This window comes from Azolla caroliniana, unplaced genomic scaffold, assembly GCF_043228905.1.
Source record: "Azolla caroliniana isolate FFs.n. ecotype wild unplaced genomic scaffold, voAzoCaro1.0.p SCAF_201, whole genome shotgun sequence".
NCBI lineage: Eukaryota > Viridiplantae > Streptophyta > Polypodiopsida > Salviniales > Salviniaceae > Azolla > Azolla caroliniana.
This window is the reverse complement of record NW_028230636.1, coordinates 23,128-43,733: the sequence shown is the minus strand read 5'-3', so window position 1 is coordinate 43,733 and position 20,606 is coordinate 23,128. Positions and strand designations below refer to the sequence as shown.

Sequence of the window (20,606 nt, the reverse complement as noted above, 5' to 3'; positions counted from 1 at the left end):
GAGTACCCGGCTATGGAGAGCCGGATGGTGCAGACCCGGTATGAACCGGATGAGGAGTACCCGGCTACGGAGAGCCGGATGGTGCAGACCCGGTATGAACCGGATGAGGAGTACCCGGCTACGGAGAGCCGGATGGTGCAGACCCGGTATGAACCGGATGAAGAGATATATTCGTAAATATGTTTCTGAAAGTCCATCGAGACTATATTTGTAAATAGCCGAAAAGTCATATTAGTATAAATATGACTTAGGGCAAACTGTTGATGGTGGTTGTCATTTTCTTGTTGGTGCAAGAAAAAGAGAGAGCGTGTGTAACTGTATGAGAGAGAGAGAGAGAGAGAAAGAGGTCGTTGCCTCTGTTGTAACCGATGCATGTGGCGAAGATCTGTGAGCACGAGGTCGGTGCCTCAGTGAACTCACGGTTGTATATTCTTACATAGTGACAGTTTGCAGCCTATGGGCTGCCGTGGTTTTTTCCCTTAGTTTGGGGTTTTCCACGTAAACCTCCTGTGTACCTCTTCGCTCCTCTTGTGTCGCGTGTTTTTCCGTTTCCTGTTTTCTGTGTAAGAAAAGAATCTCGGTTGTGGCCGAGCGTTGGACATAAGGAGCCTTGAGGGCCCAACAAAATAACTATCGGATTAGTATCAACTATGAAGAGGAGGACTTTCTCTCGTACATCCAGTTGAAGGTCGTCGGATCCGTCTCTCTCATCTTCATATTGAACAACTGTCGGATCAATATGAGTTTCGACGAGGAGGACTTCTTCTCATAAACGGCTTGAAGTTTCTCCCACAAAGAGAATGTTGTTGTTTCCTTTGCCACGCTGAAATAGACATTTTTAGCCAAATGCATTCGAATGATCGACCTGACTATCTCGTCTAGGGAGCGCCATTCGTCTATTGTCATCGAGGTTGACTTGTTATTGTCTCGTATCGCCTCAAATTGACATTAGATGATTAGTACATTCTGCATCATCTCCTTCCATAGGGCAAAGTTCTTTCTGACGAACTTTTGGATTTCCATGTTTGTGTCAGATGTAGAAGCCAACTTTTGGAAGTGAGGTTTTGTTAACCTACTCTTTTCTTTTAGCCGGTTCTTACTCCTTTTTCAGCTTTCTATTGTCTGTTGTCGTCAGACAACAAGGTCGCTCTGATACCAAATGTTGAATGTGTGAGGACCTACAAGATGATGTCAAGCAATCAATGTGTACAAAATTGATAAGAAGCAATAGAACTCAGATGAAGCTCTAATAGAAACTTGTTATTCTCTTTTGTAACTCTCTCTATCACCTTTACATTGTTATATTTGGGCTTATATATACTCAAGCCCTAACTTGAGGACGTGTTCACACTTAAGGATACAATTTGGAAGGAGTCAGCCTTTTATGCCAACAACACGGACAAGCCCACAACCTAACTCGTGACGTGCAAATTGGACTTGAATGAGTTGAAAACATGAATGCATGATACTGTCCAAAAGCCCGCAATTGCATGAAGGCCATGCTTACACAAAGGCTACTATTGAACGAAGGCCACATGTATGGGAAGGCCGCAGTTGCACGAAGGCCACACTTACATGAAAGTTGTGTTTACACAAAGTCTATAGTCATATGAAGGCCCATATTTTCACGAAGTTCATGCTTACGCGAAGGCTACAATTACATGAAGACGAAAGCATGAAGTCCTTGCACGAATGAAAAGCAAAAAACTTGCAGACACACGAAAGCCCATGATTGCACGAAGGTCATGGTAATGCGAAGACAACGATTACACAATGGTTGAATACAAGGAAGGCAACACAAAAATCTAGTGTTACTAACAATGTGAACAAGAGACGTCATCCCAAACACCTCTCAATTGGCATTACATTTTCCTTGGTTCAAGTACCTAGTGGTCTTGATTTTAAGTAACGCTCGCACATGCAATTATGTGATAACATTTTCAGAGAGAAAGCTCAATGGTACACTACTTGATGCACATATGTGTGTCGGTACCCACTATTAACTTTATGAATTGAAGGTTGGTCCTAACGTCTACGCATACTAGCATAAAAACCAAGCTCGCTCTAGTGAAAAGTGTTGGTTACTCTTAGTATTATTTGTTGCTTCATTGTATAAACATTCCCCATTTGTTTAATACATTGTCCAGATGAATTTTGTGTATTTTCTCTCTCCCTCTTCTCTTGCACACACATCTTATTTAGTCTATCCAACTTAATAGAACTATATTTTCTAGTTCTTATAACTTGATGCACATGACGAATAATGGGGCACACACATACATAGGTCGAAGGCAACAATAAAACATAAGAGAGAGTATGATGAACATACGAACATGTAGAAATTTAGGTGATGACAATAGTGGATTAACAATCTCAATCAACAAATTGTTGAGGATAACATCCACATGAGTATGCAAATAATAATTTGCCTAACTCATTTAAAAGAATACAAAGTGCAGGGATGTATACAACAGGAAAGAAAGAGCATGCTCCCACAAAATGCAAATATGCAATGGGTGCAACTATCTCATGTGTTTCTTAGGGCCTAGATACATTTGATGACATTACTTTAGGTATTTATTGTATAAAATGGGTATGATGGCAACATTGAGTGTATGTAAGAAGTTGCATTGGCAAATGAACATAAATGTAATAGCTTGTACATATTTCAAAACACACATACAACCTCCGAGAATACAAACACATGTAGTTAGCCCAAGGGCATTTTTATCATAAGCATATATTATTGGTGTGTCTCTCCGAATCCTTTTTTTCTCACTAATCATTTTCAGCATCGTTTCATCTCTCAAACCCTCCCTACCCACTCAAAATTAATAGTACTTAGCATGATTTAATAACGTAGTTTAAAATTACCATATTCACCCGCACTCCAAAAAGCATTTATTTGAAAATGCTCATTGAGAAATAATCCCCATTCATGAGGTATGAACAAATTAAAAGAGTTGCATACCTTATTGAATTCATTGGCAAGATAACACAATGTATTAAGTTTATTATCAAATGATATCATAATGTAAACATATTCCAAGTCCAAAAGTTAAGTCTTATTATTATAGAAATGTTTTGTACTCTTATGAAACAAAGGTAATAAAATTTATTTTTTACACACGGTTTTGACCACTATATAGGGAGAAGTATGTTTAGATAAAGAAATTCATATCTAGTTATGAATCATGATTGAACCGTTATGCATGATGCGGATATAATTGAAAAAGTTATAAAATAGTATAACACACAACTTTACGAATGACAAAATGACAAATACGATGGAAGTAGTTAGTAGAAATGGGGTCCGCAACTTACCAGTAAGAGTTTTGAAAAGAACATGCATTTATTACCAAAACTAGGATATTCAAACTTGTGCTACATATAAACGATATGCATATGCATACATGTAAAATACTCGTGCACTTATGTTGAAATGTACCAATAGGTGTGATAAGTAGATATATTAAGATGAAACTAGGCCATGTTATAGACATTCAAAGAATTGGGAATTGATGGATGTAAAATGAATAGCATAGCAAACATAGAGAGATTGCTAGAGTAGCCAACATAGTGTAGAAGAAGCAAATTATACAAGATCCACACGATTGAGACTCCATAAACAATTGTTCATTGACCTCAAGTTCACAAAAACACACATACATATGTGTATATGTACCAGAACAGAATGGGCACATATATAATGCACACATGCAATGTATGCATGCATATGACACATCAAGGATAAGGTATATGATATATCTATAATATATACTCACCTACATGTACATGGCAAAGGAAAGCAATGGGTATCATTAAAATGTTTGCCCTAAGGATACATACATACATAACATACATACATACATCCATACATAACATACATACATAACATACATACATAACATACACACATACATACATACATGCATACATACATGCATACATACATAACATACATAACATGCATACATAACATTCATACATACATACATACATACATACATACATACATACATACATACATACATACATACATACATACATACATATTGACCCTATATCCTTGGCCAGTGTCATAAGGGATGGTGGATTCTGCATTGAAGGAGGTGGGTTTTCTGCTCTCAGAATAGCCTCCTACCAGGTATGTATGTATGAATAAATGAAGATCCTTTCTGGAGAGAGAGAGAGAGAGAGAGACAATGAGAGAGACAATGAGAGAGAAAATGGAGATCCGTTCTGTATAGAGAGAGGATTACAGCGTTCCACGCGATGAAAAGAAATTGTGGAGATGGTGAAGGAGATTGACACTGAGAGAGACGGAGAGTAAGAGAATGATACATTATTGTCTTTTGCATGCTCAATTTTCTTTCGTTTGTTCCTTAATATGTAGTTCTTTTGGTGTTTAGCTGTTATGCCTCTGTTTTTTTCTCATTAGGGTTGATTGGAGGTCTTCTGTGTGATGAGGTTCTTCGGAAATCTATGTCACATTGAGGCTTTTCAAAGGCTAGATCGTGAGAAAACAACGTACTAGTACTCAAGGACAAAATAACATTTTTTCGACTGATAAAAATCATCATAGCCTAGGTGTTGAGCAAGATTTTTGAACGCAAACGAAGTCAGTTTTTTCTATGCATATAATTTTCAAGAAAATCTAGTGTTAATGTAGATCAGCACAAGGGAAACTGTTGTAGAATAATATATTATGTATATGTATAAGCATGAAATGCATAAGTAACATGCATGAGAGTAGTGGTGATTGGATTCCGTGTCCACGGTTGGTTGTTGTGGTGGGATGATTTTATGACGAAGTTTAACAAGTGTATCTGTGGGTCCTTGTGCGGATTGGACTTGGCAAGGAGTTATCTCCATAATTTGGTGATGGTATGGCCCATGTCCCTGATATCTTGGTACTTGTGTTGTCCCTTTGTCATCAGCATTCTTTTGCACATTGTATGGTGACTCCTGTGCGGTTGTTAGTGAAGGTAAAGAACTATGGAAGAGTTCAGTGAAGTGGGATTGTCATTTCATCCTGCATTCTAATGCAAGGGTTGATTCCCTATGCTTTTGATGTTTGAGCAACATTTGGCTTAATCGTCGGTGTCAGCTTTCTCCATCGTTTGTCCAATGACGGTGAAGCTTGTGGAAAGGTAGCATACATATTTCGAACGTGGTTGAAAATGGGGCATCTACACACAAAATATTTCTTGTTATGAAAAGTGACTAAAGAATCCTGTTATCTGTGCATGTAAGGTTCTTGAGCCAGATAGATTGTAATTTCTTTCTTTGATAAATCTTCAGCATGGGTTAATCCAGAATGGAGAGATTTCTAAAACTAGAGGAGCACTTATGATGGTGGGAGAGAATGGTTTTTTATATGTCGATGACAAAGGTCGCAAGACTATGGTCCACAAGGCCGGGGTCTATGTGCACAACAAATTGTTGTTGCCCAATCTATTGTAGCCTCTTTGTAGTCTCTTGTCGGGAGTCCATTGTCTAGCCCCTGATCAACTTGAAGCATGAGTAGGCGTAAAGAGAGTTGTGTGTGTGTGTGTGTGTGTGTGTGTGAGAGAGAGAGAGAGAGAGAGAGAGAGAGAGAGAGAGAGAGAGAGATTAACGTCTTTTAAGGGCCAAAAATGGCCTACAAGACTAAACAAGAGATTACGTCTTAAGTGTTGTCTCGTCTTTGAGAACAACAAATCAAAATAAATAAATGTTACTAAGAAAAACAAAGTAAATAAGATAAAAAGAGACTAAAGAATCTTGTTAACGGTACATGTAAGATTCTCAAGTCAGCTACGTTATAATTTTTACTTCGAAAGATCGCTAGCATAGGTTGATCCAGAATGGAGAGGTCTCCGAAGCAAAGTAAGCATCTGCGATGGTGAGAGATAATGGCCAATATTTGTTGATGACAAGGGTGGTGAGATTGTGGTCCGTGGGGCCAGGGCCTACGTGCATGACAAATTGCTATTGCCCGATCTATTGTAACCTCTTTGTTATGTTTTGGTTGGGATCCCATTCGTGTAGCCCTTGATTGACTTGTATGCATAGGAATGATGGGGTAATAAAAGTTGTGATTGTTCTTTGTTGATTAGCTTATGTGGTTGTACTATTGTTCTTCAACAGAAGTAAATAAGATAAAAAGAGATTAAAGAATCCTGAGGTTCAATATGTGATTTAAAGTTATGAACCCCTTCCGAAAGCATGTCTGTCCTGCTGAATGGCAGCCATTTTGCTTTGGTCATAAACTCAATTCTGACTCTAGGATTGAACCATATAGTTTAGCCAAGTAATGGCCAATCATGATTGTCCTATGGTTGCTTGGCATCATGTTATCTCCACTCTTGAGGATTCGCACAATGGTATGTTCGTCCATCTAGTAGGGAAACCTTCACACATCTCTATTAAGATGTGTGTTAGCAATGGGAGCAAGATGTCGTCATGGGCATAGATTATTGGCTCACCAGCCAATCCATCATGATCTTGGGATTTCCTAAATTGTAACCAATCAATGGCATCCTACATTTTGTGGAGTAAAAAAGGTGGATTCATGTGGGTGGGGAAGTGGAGACTGCCCCAAGATATCATATAGTTGTACCTTTGCATATTCATGCCACACCTGAGGTGACGTCACTTGTGTGGTAGGTTGTGTCTCATTAAACATTTTCCATGCTCTTTTACTTTCTTGTCCTAGAAACAAGTGATACAAATGATCTTCAAATTTAGCTAAATACAATCTCTTCTTCTTCCTCACGAGGCGTTGGAAGGTTGCTCTTGCTTGTTTTTGTGTACAAATGCCCTGAGAGAACGAAAAAAGAGAATGTTACAATAAGTCTTTGACTCTCCACATGGTCTCCAGTGGTAAGGAATGATCCCTTGGTGAGACACGACACCCTTCTATTATTAAAATAAAGTGTTTTGAAGCTAATTAGGCTTCCACCCTTATTACATACTAGGTTGGCAGTAGGTTGGCAGTATGCTGGCAGCTTGTATTACAGAATACGTGGCACCTAGGGCTGTTACGCGGACACTTTTGTCATATAGGGAAGATATAACCCTTTAAAGCTCATATTTTAGAAGTTTTTCTATCAATCTAAATCATTACATTTAAGTCTGGACTCTAAACACAATGGATTGCTCCCATAATTGTTGTTTAAGAGATTGATGCCACTTCGTAATGGCTATATTAGGCCAGCTACCCGCGAAGAAATTTATGAGATGTATAAGGTACTTTCGAAATCAGTTATTGGTTGTTCTGGAATCTATCTATATATAATATCAGTAAAACAACTTGCTGTTCGTAATGTAATTATTGTATATCTCCATCTTTATAAATAAGCATTTTACTGAATTTGACTTTGGTTCTGTCTATTACAGAAAGTTGGAGGTATGGGTGAAAATTCATCTGACCTTGCAGTTTTGCTAAAACGAATATCTGAGCTTGAACGAGGTGCTCATCAAAATGAAGTTCCCTTTATATGTATTGTGAACTTTGGTTTGAAGTATCAGTTTACCTGTGAAATTATTAAGAAACTTATTTCTACTTTTTCTGAAGTTTGAAAAGCCTAAAACTTAGAAGCCATAAGGTCATATTTTAATTGTTCTTGCATGTCATGCATTATTTTCTTGATTATAGATAAGTGGATACTTGTTGTTTATAGATAGGCAAACATATCAAGAAGCTTCACTTGATGCACAGATATTTAATCTGACTAGAGTAAATTCTCAGAAACACAGGACTCCTTTTGTATAACATACGCAACTCTTTGCCAAGGGAGCTGACTTTCTAAGAGATTCTTATCTGAAATGACTTTTTATCTTTACACAGGATCTATCTAGTATTGGGTGGAGTAGCTTACATATGGAAGGATTTTTGTATAGCAAATATTTAGACAGGGTTCTGTGTAAGTAAGATTCCACTTTCCTATTATCATGCCTTACACCAGTTCCTATGACCTTGCTGTCAGAATCCGTTATTGCTGCACCTGACTTCTTGAATCGAACATCAAGATCCCTGTTAGTCAGTGCAGAAATGGAAAGTACCAAAAGTTGAGAGATATGCTTTGCTTCACCATATGTTGCTTTGATGGAGATGTTTCCCAATCCTCTGGCTGGACATCGAGCATTCTTCCTGACCACAACATTGATGGGCTCATGTAGACGTGTCCAAAAGCTGTACCAGTCATGTTACTGGTCATATGCCGGGATGGTCTAGTATCCACGAGTTGTCAATGTCTTGAGTATCGTCTGAACTCAAGTCACGACCGAGAACTCAAGCTCATCCATGACATTGTTGGCCTACTTGCGCTTTCTCCAATAAGTCTTACTTGGACCTGTGCTTCTCATCTGCCATATTCTTCTAACAATCCTTGATAGTGTGACCCTTGTCACAATAGCAGTTCCATTAAACTTCTTCTTCAATATCCTCTTGGCATTGTTCCAATTGGATGTCCCTTTACTCTTGATGACAAACACTAAATCTTCCTTCACTTGCCTTCAGCCAAAGCTCCTCTTCAAGCAGCATTGCAGTCAGTTCGTCAAATTTCGAAGGAGTGGATCACACTTGAGTGTTCAATGTTGTTGCAATACCAACCATCATACTTGGAAGGAAGTACTCAAATACATCGATGAGCCGTATCCTCTGGAGATACGGCTACACCAATGGCAGCCAGCTGATCTTGAAGATCCTTAATCCTTTTTACAAAGGATTCCGCTTTCGCTCCATCAACGAGCTCATTTTTAAGGTTTTGTATCCTTGTATAGTTCCCGATCTCATGCTGGCTGGCCAGTATGCTCCAGGCTTCATGTGCCTTGGTTGTATGTTGCACTACTGTTAGTACAGAGTCACATACACCAGTGACAATGGTACATCGTGCATCAGCAGTCCTTCTCTTCCAGGCTCGAAGTACGGCAACATTTGGAGATTTTGATGTGGTAAGGTGTGTAGGATCAAATCTCAGTATGGGCATAGGGTCTCCCCCCGTGGGTTGCATGACTGTCTCCAATGATTCAGAATCCAAAATGGTGGATATTTTGAACTTTCCATAGAGTGTAGTTGGTTCCATCTAGCTTTTCTTCAGGCAATGGAGGCAGGTGAATGCGTAGTGGAGCAACTGCAACATTTGTGGATCAGGCCCTTGATACTGTCTTTGTACTCTATGGTGATAGACGACTACCTCTATAGACTTAATCTAGATCAAACTCTCAGCTTTGATACTATGTTGGAAATATTGAGAATCGACTAGATAGGCATATAGAGTTACACTCATAGAGATGTATATGTGTCAATACAAACTTTCTATTGCATATGAGAGTAGTGTATAATGGTAGTTCTCTTGTGTGCTCACATCTTCAACCTTAGATGGGATTTGGACTAGTCGACTACAGAGTCAGTTGACACAGATAATAATCACAACATCTAAGTGTAAGAAAAAGAGGGTGAATATTTATATTCTGTGGTTTGGTCTTATTGTCAAATTCAAGTTAGTTGATAGTAGTGGGGATATTCCTTTTCTGTCTATTGACTTGTGATTTAATATGACCTAGATATAAGCTAATGCTATAGAGTACTTATCTTAAAGTCAATGGCACATACTTGAAGACTACGTACATCTTAACCTGCCAACATAAAATATACTTCTAGTTGACCTGACTAGTCGATCCCATTACCCTACTTCCCTCTTTCCTAAATATATTCTGTCTGACTCATCTATGGTTTCCCACATTGACACCTCATTGATCCGTTTGATCAGGTTTTACAACTACTCATTTGGGGCGCTATCACAAAATGTGCACTATAAGAATACATCTAAGGATAAATTGAAAACTTGGGGTTGATCATTGGCTATATCTAACAGCACACCCTATTGATCACCTTTCAAGTTAAACATCCCATGACTAAATCATCAAAGGAAAAGAAGTAATATGCTGTGGCAAGGCAAAATGATAGTCGTATAGTGTTCAACCTTCATTTGTGAAGGTTCTATGCGTGACTTATCCAGAACGTTTAAAGTTTGAAAGGTCACATGATAATAGTTATTATCTGGAAGTGATAGGAATCAATCTTAATAAAAAATGAACCTAGACTAGTCTGAGCTTCAACTTTTTCTTAAAATTTGAGTAGATGGCCTTATACCATTCTATCCATGATTTTTGCAAACTAAAGAAAAAGTAGTTTTTCAACTGTATTATGAAATAGAGCTTCTTCATGGAGTTCTTATGAAAATTCAAGGATTAATTGTGAATTAGTATTCAGTAAGACTTTAAAGAAACGCCTCACTATTTCAAAGGAGGCTACTCCCTACAGAACAGAAAAGTTTGTAATGGAAAGGTAGAAAACGAGTAGGATGGATTGCAAGAGGAAAAGGGTAGCAGAAAGTAAACACCATTTGTTCTTATTACTGTATAGAAGTTAAAATTCATAGGATGGAAAATCAAATTAAAGTTGGGAAATTTGTTTAAAAAAAATTGAAGCAAAGAAAACAATGACATATCTAAACTCTGATACATTTAAGAGTTGGATTGTTAAAAGACAAAATTTTAATAAAATGCAGAGCGTGATGAGCTTCAACTGGATATTGAGCAACTATGTATGCAACAATCTGGGATGTCCATTAAATCTGACGTTCTCTCTCAGATTCAAGAACGAAGGTTAGATATAGTTTTATCTTGTTTTTTATTCCTTGCTTATACTATAGTGTTAGATGAAAATACAAATTTATGTTATTTTTATCTATTTTGACAAGAACTCTTCTTAATTTCCCAATAAAATATGGTGAAGGGGAAGGAAGAATTTCACCACTTGATTACCTTGAAAAAGAATCATTTATTCAACTTCATGAGAGTTCTGTTTTGCCTTGCATTTCGGTTTTATAACTGTCTTCCATGATCAGAGCTGTTTATTTCTCTCTATTGTGTTCTCAGTAATAGTCAGTGGTTTGTGTTTGTGCATTTTCTGGGGATTGATTTTCTTGGGAATTTGTGAGTTTGAGCTCACACTTGGGCTTATGAAGATGTGTATGGGTAGTAATCCTTGGAGACCTGCACAATTTTCTAGTCATTTGCTGTAGTTTGGGCATAATTAAAATTCTTTATCCTTAACTACATTACAACAGCTGGAATTAGCTTTCATACATTGCAATCTATTTTGCTGAACGTTTGGATTTTTTACATCAGGATCAACACGCTGAAGCTGGAGCTGGAAGTCGGTAAGCAGAAATTGGATGAAAGCACAAAGAGAAATGACCAATTGCAAACTGAATTAGAGGAGGTTTATGAGACAAAAGTAAGGATCTACAACATTGCTTGATTTTCTGTCAATCATTAATCCAAAAGTTTCATCCATGTAAATTATATAGATATCAAGTAAAAGAAAGGAAAAATAAATTGTATTTAAACTCTGTAGTTTCCATATGTAAGTAACGTGTGATCATATTACAACGATATAAGAACCGCAGATACACGTAACAGATGATACACTGTACAAAATAAATAAATACATATCTAGGAAAGGTAGAATGTGGGTGGATCAGGACAGGAATGCTCTCAGAGGATGATGCCTTATGACATCAATGTCCTCTACAGTGAACTGCCTGGGAGATCATGCCCAATCTTGGGCAATGGTATGATGTATCCACTGATAATATGTGTATCCTCAAGTATCTGGAGTGCTCCAAATAATCTGCTTAGTCGAGCAATATCCCTCTATGAGGTGATGATTTTGCCTGCATGGAGTTTCTTGACAGAGACTTCTCAAAAAACTAATCACCTATCTTTTTATAGCCCCTGCTGATCGGCTGCTCTGAAGGGGAGACTATCTACATCTATGAATCTCTAGTAGAAACAGCCCCAAACATCTCTGACCATTTAAGTCCTTGAACCAAATTCATCTTTGCCATGATTGAAGTCCAGGTAGGAGTGAGCCATGATGCTTCTGGCTTTGATGTCTTTGTGACCGCAAAATTCTTTTCTCTTCTTCATCTTGTTTGTCTTGCTTTCTGATCACCTCAACCCATTATTAAGTCTCATTAACAGTTTTACTCTGTGTTATGCTGCTAGGTTTTCTACTTCAGAATTAGGCCATACAAAAATTCTGATGAACTTTATGTAGTGTTAATATGAGCTATGTTTTTATAAAAATAGTAAGCATTAATTATTTATGAATTCTGAGTTGTCCTAAAAAACTAATCACATGGTTTTATGTTAGAACGTTGAGCTAGAAAATAATAAGAAGTTTTTCCAGACTGAAGTTGCAAATGCTTTTAGGGAGAGGGACAACGCTGTTTTACAGGTTAGATCATATCAAATTATTTGCATATTCTTCCAGCAATGAAGTTTATTGATTTGTTTTAAAGTTTCAAGTTCTATTGATGTTTGCTAGGTGGAAACATATCAAATGAGAGAGAAAGAGTTGTCTGAAAAAGTAAACCAGTTAGAGGACAGGTAGCTTAAAGTCTTTAATTGAATCATAAAGATTTTCCCTGTAACTTTATTATAATAGATTCATCTCTTTTCATCAATTAACCCCATTAACAGCCATAGCCATGCATGCTGATTATATAAAATGGTATGCATGTGCATGCTTATTCTTCTGTATACATCTAATTGTCATGTGTACAGATATATTTAATTTATTTTTGCATGTGTACAGGATGGAACTACTGGCATTTGAGGCTCATAACCTGAGAAAAGTACTGTCAAGATTTGTGGATCAGTTCTGGGTTATAAAAGAAATATCTAGCTAAACACGTTTTGTGATCCACTAACTGTCATGTAGGTTGTGGATTTTTTTTGGGAAATTCGGAGCAGGGAGTGTGAATTAGAACACCTTGAAGGCTATAATGAAAAATCGATGGTTTTGCTGGGAGATTCACAAAATAACTGGATGTATAGAGATAATGGAAACGAATTAGAGATTCTATATGGTCAAGTTAAAGAAGGAGAAATAGTGATGGTAAAAAAAGGGTTCAAATATGATTATTGCTACTCTCCTTTTTAATAACATTCTATGACTTCTTTTTGTAGTTGGATTCTGCTTCAACTATTGGATGTTTCAATGCAGGCTTTATTACAGGAAAAGTATCAGGCATCTATTGCTTTGATATCTAGTTTGGAAAAAGAACTAGAAGAAGTGAGTTTTATATTCATATTTTGATTTTCATACCTCCAGATATTCATCAATCACATAAATACCAGTTCTTGTTTCACTCAGGCAGCTGCATCAAAAAAGATTGTGGAAGATCAACATCTAGAAATGATGAAATCATTGAAAGGAGTAGAATGTGCTAGATCATTGTCTCAAACTTTGCAGTTGAGGCAACAAACGACAAATGGCATTATCAATCATTTGTCTGAGAGAAGAGACTTCCTTGGTGATGTTTCTGAGGTAATGTTTCTAAATATTTATTGTTCAACTATCACATTTGATGCTTTGCTCCATAGAGAGATTTTCAGTAGCAACATTACCATGGTGGGGATAGTTTTTGAGCATTTTATTTATATCTGATCTCCTCCAGTGTTGATTTAATTTCACCCAGAAGATGAAACGACTCGTTCTGATAATGCTCTCAAAGTTTTGTACTAAACACGGAAAATAGAAAGGAAAGTTGTCAAGCCAAACTTTCTGAAAGCCGATCTATTTACCCTATTCCTATTTACAGTTAATTGCACTATGCGAAACATAGACAGGACTGCTATAATGCAGGAAAAGTTGAGATTTGTTTTCAGAGGTTTGATGTGTTTGCAGACTTGCGTGGTCACAGTTCTCTGTAGCAAGTGAGGATTGATAATATTGCTTTCTCAGGAGAACCACAAAGGCAGCAGAAATGCATCGGAACAGGATTCTGACTTGCAGATTCTGGAAACCAAGGAAGCATTGGCTCTTGCTCTACAAGAGAAGGTAATATATGCATCAAAATAATCTAATCATGTTAATCAGGTAGTTAATCATTTCTCCCTTTGCATTTTATTGATCAGGTAGCCGCACTTTTGCTCTTAGCTCAACAAGAAGAAAAAGGCATTTTAAATGAGGAAACAATCAGCTCTCAAAAATCTCAAATTGTTGAATTGCAAAAGCAACTCTTGCAGGTTTGTAAATGTGAATAGCAGCTTATAATATGAAGGCTTTTTTATAATTTTTTCATGGTTTAGGTTACAACTGATAAAGCAAATGTGCTAATGGAACTTGCAAACCTTTGGGGAGAATATCAAAAAATACCGGAACAGCACTTGTGCGTATTGTACTTTCCTCAAAATGGCAAATGATAGTATCAAAAAACAGGGAAGCTTCAAAACACCACTAATATTTTTGGTTTTTACCAGAATATGCCCAAGTTTTAAAATATTTATTACAGATGGGTATTCTGATAATTGTTTAAACTCAAGAGTATTCTGGTAAAACATCCAAAAAGTTGAGGGTATTTTGGCATTTTGCCCTTCTTAAAACAGTACTGATTAATAATAAATCATATACACTTTTGGGATTTTACCCTATATCAAGTATAGTCACACTGCCAATCAAGACGATCAACTGTTTTCACCAACTTGGAGTAAGAGTGTGGGAAATAGAACACCGAAACTAGCTGAAAATATGCCCCCACAAAGTAATGATGAAGGAAGTGTGCCTGCTAAATGGAGTTGGAGCAGGGCTCCAACTCTAAGAGAGTCTTTCAAAGAACACAGTGAAATACAGGGAAATGCCCTTAGCAATATTTCTAGTTATTGGATATCAAAATATTGGTCAAAGGATGTGGGTTCTCAATCAACTAGAATACGAGGGGATTTTGGTATGGCAAGGTATGTTCAGAAATCCATTCTCAAAATGGTAATGCTATTTCAAATAAGAGCTGTTATTTAGACACAGCTCTTGATGTTTTTGAAGGTTGCAAGCTGAAAATGATGCACTGTGGAATATTATGTCAATACTTAAACAGCTTTGTGAGTCAGTGATGCGACTGCATCAAAGAATTGTGGAGGTATAAAATTTTACATTGCTTACAGAAATTAAAGCATCGTTCCTCTTTGAATCTAAACTATAAAAGAATTATCTTTTCATCACCAGGCATAACATTTAAGTCTTTGCTGATAAGGTCCTTTCACACCATAATGGAGGTTTTTTATCACTTAGAGGTCGAAGAAAGTTTTCTTGCTCTTCATTTCATGTATATCATGGCATAGCCTCTCTCTCTCTCTCTCATCTCTTTACCTTTTTTATCATGGGAAATATCATGGCCTCTCTTTCTTGGTTCTCCTTCCAGGAGGCTGCCTGTGCTGGACTTTCTCATGAATATGCAGCCCTTAATGTTCTTCAAAGACAATGTGCACATATACAATTCCAAGAGCCTCTTATGCTATCAAAACAACTTCCTGAACTTGGAGATAATCATTGTTGATATGCTGAAACATGGATATTATTAAATTGAATAATGGGAGAACATGGATCAGCCCCACAACATCTCATTGTAGGAATATGGCCCACTATAAATTACACTTCTACACATCGGAGGATGGATTTATTATCAGGCCCTCGTGTATAGGCATACATGATTCGTCTCTAGGTTTATTACACCAAGTGCACATCTTCCTTTTGGTTGGAGTTCTTTCTCTTATGTAGGGGCCAGATCATTGAATACCCTTTCATTTGCGAAACGGTTGAGTTGTCAAGCACTCTCAAGCTATGAACACTCCTATATCTTGATTAGACAGAACTCCTATATGTAGGCAGACTCTTCCTCACCTCTCCTCTCTTAAGTGCTTATCTAAACCAAGAAGTTGATTAGTGCCTCAATAAGGCTTAAGCATGAAACTCATTTGTTAATAACATGTGAGAATATACAATAGCAATTTGTCATGCACATTGGCCCTGGCCTCATGGACCATGATCTCACCACCCTTGTCATCAATTGATAAAGGGTGATTATCTCCTGCCATTGGAAGCGCTTCCCTCACTTTGGAGAACTCTCTCTTCTAGCAATCTTTTGATGGAAAAATTGCAATATTTTTTACTTGAGAATCTTACATGTGTAGACATTGGGATTCTCTAGTCACTTGTATTTTTATTTAGTTACATTTAGTTTAGTTGTTCTCAAAGATGAGACAACAGTTTAAGATGTGATCTCTTTTAAGCCATTTTGGCGTTGTCATGAATGTGCTATTCGAGCGGGACCGTGGGGGCCCTGAACCAAGGAGAGCGTGATGCCATGTAAGAAGACTTAAAACCTCTTTGTGGTTTGTCTCTTGTAAATTCCCTTTTATGTGAAATAATGCTTGCTAGAATTGAAGGCTCCTTGGAATTGGGGCTTGTTGGAGCCAGAGACTACCACAATAGTACTCGAACGATTAAACAAACAAGCCATGAAAAGAAAATTTCTTCTCTATACACAAACAAGCCATGAAAAGAAAATTTATTCATCTTCCACCCCGAAACTTTTTTAGGATTGGTTTTTTTCAACTGAATCACAAAGTAGGTAGAGGAAAAAACACGAGATTGCTTCTTCTGCCACCCAGGGTGAATGAGTCTTTTGAATTGTGAGACATCTGGTTCAAACAGCATGTGTTTCTCTCTTCCTGTCATAGTGTGAAAGGAGCCAACATAATCCCACGCCTCATGTTCTCTTCTCTAAAATACAAATGGTATACAGCGTTTATGTTCTATATGTTCATTGTGAGCTATTATCAGTATCAACCTAAGATTATTATATAAAGTAAATTTGGCTGATGAGCTTTATTTCAGGTGGCACAAAAATTGCATGATGGCTCTAATATTGGTCGGATATCATTATTGGATTCTATCATAAAAGAGGGAAAGCAACTTAGGCTAGTTTTTGCCAGCTCTGACTCTAAAGAAGAAATTACAACAAGAGCAATTGATCATATAACAACACGTGATGTTGAAAGGAGAGGAGTAAAAGACTTAGCAGCTCTTTTTGGAGAAGCATTGTTAGATTCTATTCTTCTTGCTGCGGAGATATGCAAAAGTTGTTTGGTTACAGATGCAGCAATTTTGGGCAATTTTCCAGTTTTGAAGGTCTTGTAATTTATATCATGGCTGTTTTTCCATGTACATTAGAATCATGAAATATGATAAAGAAATTGGGAAAGAAAACTCAGCCCAGCTCTTTTGGGAAATCATTATTAGATTCTTTTCTTATTTCTCCAGAGATTTGTGTAACTTGAACTGTTTTCTGGAAATTTCCAGTAATAAAGGTCTTGTAATCTATCTTGTTGACGCCCATCTTGTACATAAAAGAATTTGGGCAGAAGACTCAGCCCTCTTTTGGGAAAAATCATTATTAGATTCTTTCCTTATTGCTGCAGTGATTTGTGTAACTTGGAACTGTTTTCTGGCAACTTCCAGCAGTAAAGGTCTTGTTAACACTCATCTTGTACATAAAACTATTAATTATTGAATGTCAAACCTGAGATGTGCACTAGAAGAGTGGAAGATTGCAGGTTGATAACAAGGATAATGCATATCTTTTGCACTTGAAATATATATGATATGAAGGAGATAATAGGGCTGGGTCTGTCTGTTTCCTATTCTCATGGACACATCTGGGTTAGTTTGCATTGTTGTTCACATGGGATATTATCACACAATAAAAAAAACCACAGTTATATGGGAGGTATCCATGTTTTTGTTATTTTGCTTTGTTATCTAAGCATCTTATTTTGCAGTGTATTCCTGTTTAGTCCAAGTTCTATGGAAATATCATGTTACTAAATATATACAAAAAAACCAAGTTCACAATTTTTTTTAAACTTCCATAAGATATATTTTGGTTGAGTACCATTTAAATTCGAAGCCAAATAAGATTTAGTTCTATTCTGATACTTGCAACAGATCAGATGCATTAAACTGCCTTTTTACATTGATTTTTTTAAACAAATAAGGTATGAGGTGTCTTTTATTTGTTTATGATAAGTATGAATGGGATAGGGATACCATGTAACTCGTAACCAGTTTTGTTATGTATTGGTGAGGATTCATAATTTTTTCTGACACTCCACTGAAAGACATTCAAAATCTCATTAATCCACAAACAACATATTTGGAGCTTCCATTTTTATTCCCGTCAATCTCATTGCTTCCACCTCTTCAGCATTGGCTTGAATGCTGAATTCAATAGAGATGTTGTACATGGAAACATAGGCCGACGTCTCCTTTTCATCCAATAGCAATGCTTGTTCAAAAGCATGGCTCCCAAGCTCCACATTCCCCCACTTTTTACAAGCACCCAGTATGGTCAACCATAAAACAATATTAGGATATGATGGCATTCTCTTCATTACTCTCACAGCCTTATCTATCTGCCCTGCACGTCCAAGAATATCAACTATACATGTATGATGTTCAAGAGTCGGTGTTAAACCATACTCATTCTTCATTGCTTCAATGTATGAGAGCCCCATATCTATAAGACCTGAATGGCTACATACATTAAGTATGCCAACAAATGTAACAAGGTTTGGCTTGGTACCTTCACCAAGCATTCTATCAAAGATGGCAAGAACGTTGTTGACCTCTCCAACTTGAGCATATCCTGTAATTAGTACAGTCCACGAGACCACATCACGAGCAGGAAGGTTTTCAAACACTTCCCGAGCTTTTATTAGCATGCCGCACTTGGCATACATGTCAACCAAAGCATTGCCAATAAGTTGGCTTCTCATCAATAACCCTTTTTGTTCAATCTCAGCATGTATTTCTTTGCCCTTGTCTAGTGCTCCAATGGCTCCACAGGCTTTCATTATACATGAAAATGTGACATCATTTGGCAATACATCTTGCACCTTCATTTTTTCAAAACATTCAATGGCTTCTTCTCCTTGATCTTGTTGAACATAACCTGAAATCAATGTAGTCCAAGAGATTACATCGCGAATCGGAAGCATGTCAAACACTTCTTGTGCTTTTACAAGAAAACCACACTTGGCATACATATCAATAAGTGCATTACTAACCAGAAGGCCTCTTTTCAACGACCTTTGTCTTTCAATATCTGAATGCATCTCTGTACCTATGTCTAGAGCACCAAGGCTACCACATGCTTTCAAGCAACACGCATATGTGATAGCATCTGGAGAGAGACCTTGTGATTTCATTTGTTCGAAACAATTCAATGCTTCTTGACCTTGATTATATTGTGCATATCCTCCAATCAATGCTGTCCATGAGACCACATTACGGAAAGGAAGCATGTTAAACACATCTTGTGCTTTCGTAAGTGACCCACATTTCGCATACATGTCTACTAATGCATTTCCAACGATGATATTACCAAATAATCCTCTTCTTTCAACATCAGCATGTATTTGTGCTCCTTTAACTTTCGCTCCAATGCTTCCACATGCTTTCAAGGTGCAAGCAAATGTTACAGAATCCGGAGAGATACCTTGAACTTGCATCTTTTCATAACATTCGAGAGCTTCTTCACCGCATGCATGCTGGGCATATCCAGAAATCAAAGCATTCCAAGTGACCACATCTCGATCAATAAGTTTATCAAAGATATCTCGTGTTTTTTCAAGCATACCACATTTAGCATACATGTCTATAAGCGCAGTTCCAACGAAAATATTGGTTTCCTTCGAACCAAGATGAGCATGAATTCTGCAACCAAATGTTGCCTGTCTTACAGATGCACATGCTTTCAACAAGAAAACAAATGCACGTTCATCTAGATGTAATAGAGAACCCAAAGGCAATTTCACACATAGTTCAAAAGCATCTTTCCATTGCGCATTTTGTATATAACTAGTTATTAGTGAATCATACCAGAATTCATTCGGAGAGGCCAATTTTTTGAAGTCATTTTGGCCAAATGTTTCCATGATTTGATTTCCGAGCAATGTATGAGCTGCTCTGCCACATTGGTGAAGGTAAGGGTAAAATGAAAGGAGAAAACCATTGGTTTTATATGGCTCTAGTGAGTATTTTCTTAATATATAGGCAAGATTCTCAACAGAAGACAGAACTACCATCCCCTGGTCAAGGCAGCGTAAGCAAAACCGTCAATCTCAAACCCTAAGCCATAAAATGCTAACCCTAAATCCTAAATAATAACCCTTAAATTTCAAACCCTTTCACCCCATTACTTCTTCTAAGGTCCAGGTGACCTGAAGAGAAAATACTTCTGTTTGTTCTCTTTCTCTCTCTCTTTCTCTCTTTCTCTCTCTCTCTCTCTCTCTCTCTCTCTCTCTCTCTCTCTCCCTCACAGCATTCAGAAAGGAGAATAATGCAGGGAGACATTATGAAACCATGCTTCTTACTCCAATATATTACAAAGATATGCATATTGCCTCCATTTTTCTTAGAACTACTTTCATGTCCCTTGGGTCATATGAGGAATTCGATTTAACAAATTCCTCTCTGATTAACTATCTCTCAACTCTTGCATTTTGTAGATGATTCATACTCAATTGTTAGATCAAATGTAATCATGGTGAGTGTAGATGATTCATACTCAATTGTTGGATCAAATGTAATCATGATGAGTGTAGATGATTCATACTCAATTGTTGGATCAAATGTAATCAAGATGAGTGTAGATGATTCATACTCAATTGTTGGATCAAATGTAATCAAGATGAGTGTAGATGAT

General features: G+C 37.2%; 2 protein-coding genes across 5 annotated transcripts; one reads left to right on the top strand and one right to left on the bottom strand.

Moving 5' to 3' along the window:
* The first annotated feature begins 4,022 nt into the window (after positions 1 to 4,022).
* Positions 4,023 to 17,228, top strand: LOC147848843 (uncharacterized). 4 transcript variants are annotated; one of them, XM_087338041.1, is made up of 16 exons: positions 4,023 to 4,147; positions 7,384 to 7,456; positions 10,560 to 10,656; positions 11,182 to 11,290; positions 12,212 to 12,295; positions 12,386 to 12,447; positions 12,656 to 12,695; positions 12,782 to 12,958; positions 13,067 to 13,135; positions 13,217 to 13,390; positions 13,808 to 13,903; positions 13,981 to 14,091; positions 14,155 to 14,234; positions 14,509 to 14,799; positions 14,885 to 14,978; positions 16,736 to 17,228. In XM_087338041.1, exons 2-16 carry the CDS (start codon positions 7,396 to 7,398, stop codon positions 17,036 to 17,038), a joined length of 1,848 nt encoding a protein of 615 aa, XP_087194167.1. In that variant the 5' UTR covers positions 4,023 to 4,147; positions 7,384 to 7,395; the 3' UTR covers positions 17,039 to 17,228. The 4 variants fall into 4 exon arrangements, with proteins under 4 accessions (XP_087194167.1, XP_087194166.1, XP_087194168.1 ...); XM_087338040.1 differs by having other exon boundaries at positions 4,042 to 4,112; XM_087338042.1 differs by lacking the exon at positions 4,023 to 4,147 and adding an exon at positions 4,234 to 4,329.
* A 643-nt stretch (positions 17,229 to 17,871) lies between these two features.
* LOC147848842 (pentatricopeptide repeat-containing protein At2g13600-like) lies at positions 17,872 to 20,170 on the bottom strand. The gene has a single exon (XM_087338039.1). The coding sequence runs from the start codon at positions 19,984 to 19,986 to the stop codon at positions 18,034 to 18,036; it is 1,953 nt and encodes a 650-aa protein (XP_087194165.1). The 5' UTR covers positions 19,987 to 20,170; the 3' UTR covers positions 17,872 to 18,033.
* Positions 20,171 to 20,606: the final 436 nt, after the last annotated feature.

Bases quoted from the DNA above. Each gene is read 5' to 3' on its own strand.
- LOC147848843 (XM_087338040.1), top strand. From the start codon at position 4,089: ATGGTGGATTCTGCATTGAAGGAG. The intron at 12,959-13,066 runs GTAAAAAAAGGG...GTTTCAATGCAG, and splicing joins AAGAAGGAGAAATAGTGATG to GCTTTATTACAGGAAAAGTA. The intron at 13,391-13,807 runs GTAATGTTTCTA...TTGCTTTCTCAG, and splicing joins TCCTTGGTGATGTTTCTGAG to GAGAACCACAAAGGCAGCAG.
- LOC147848842 (XM_087338039.1), bottom strand. From the start codon at position 19,986: ATGGTAGTTCTGTCTTCTGTTGAGAATCTTGCCTATATATTAAGAAAA.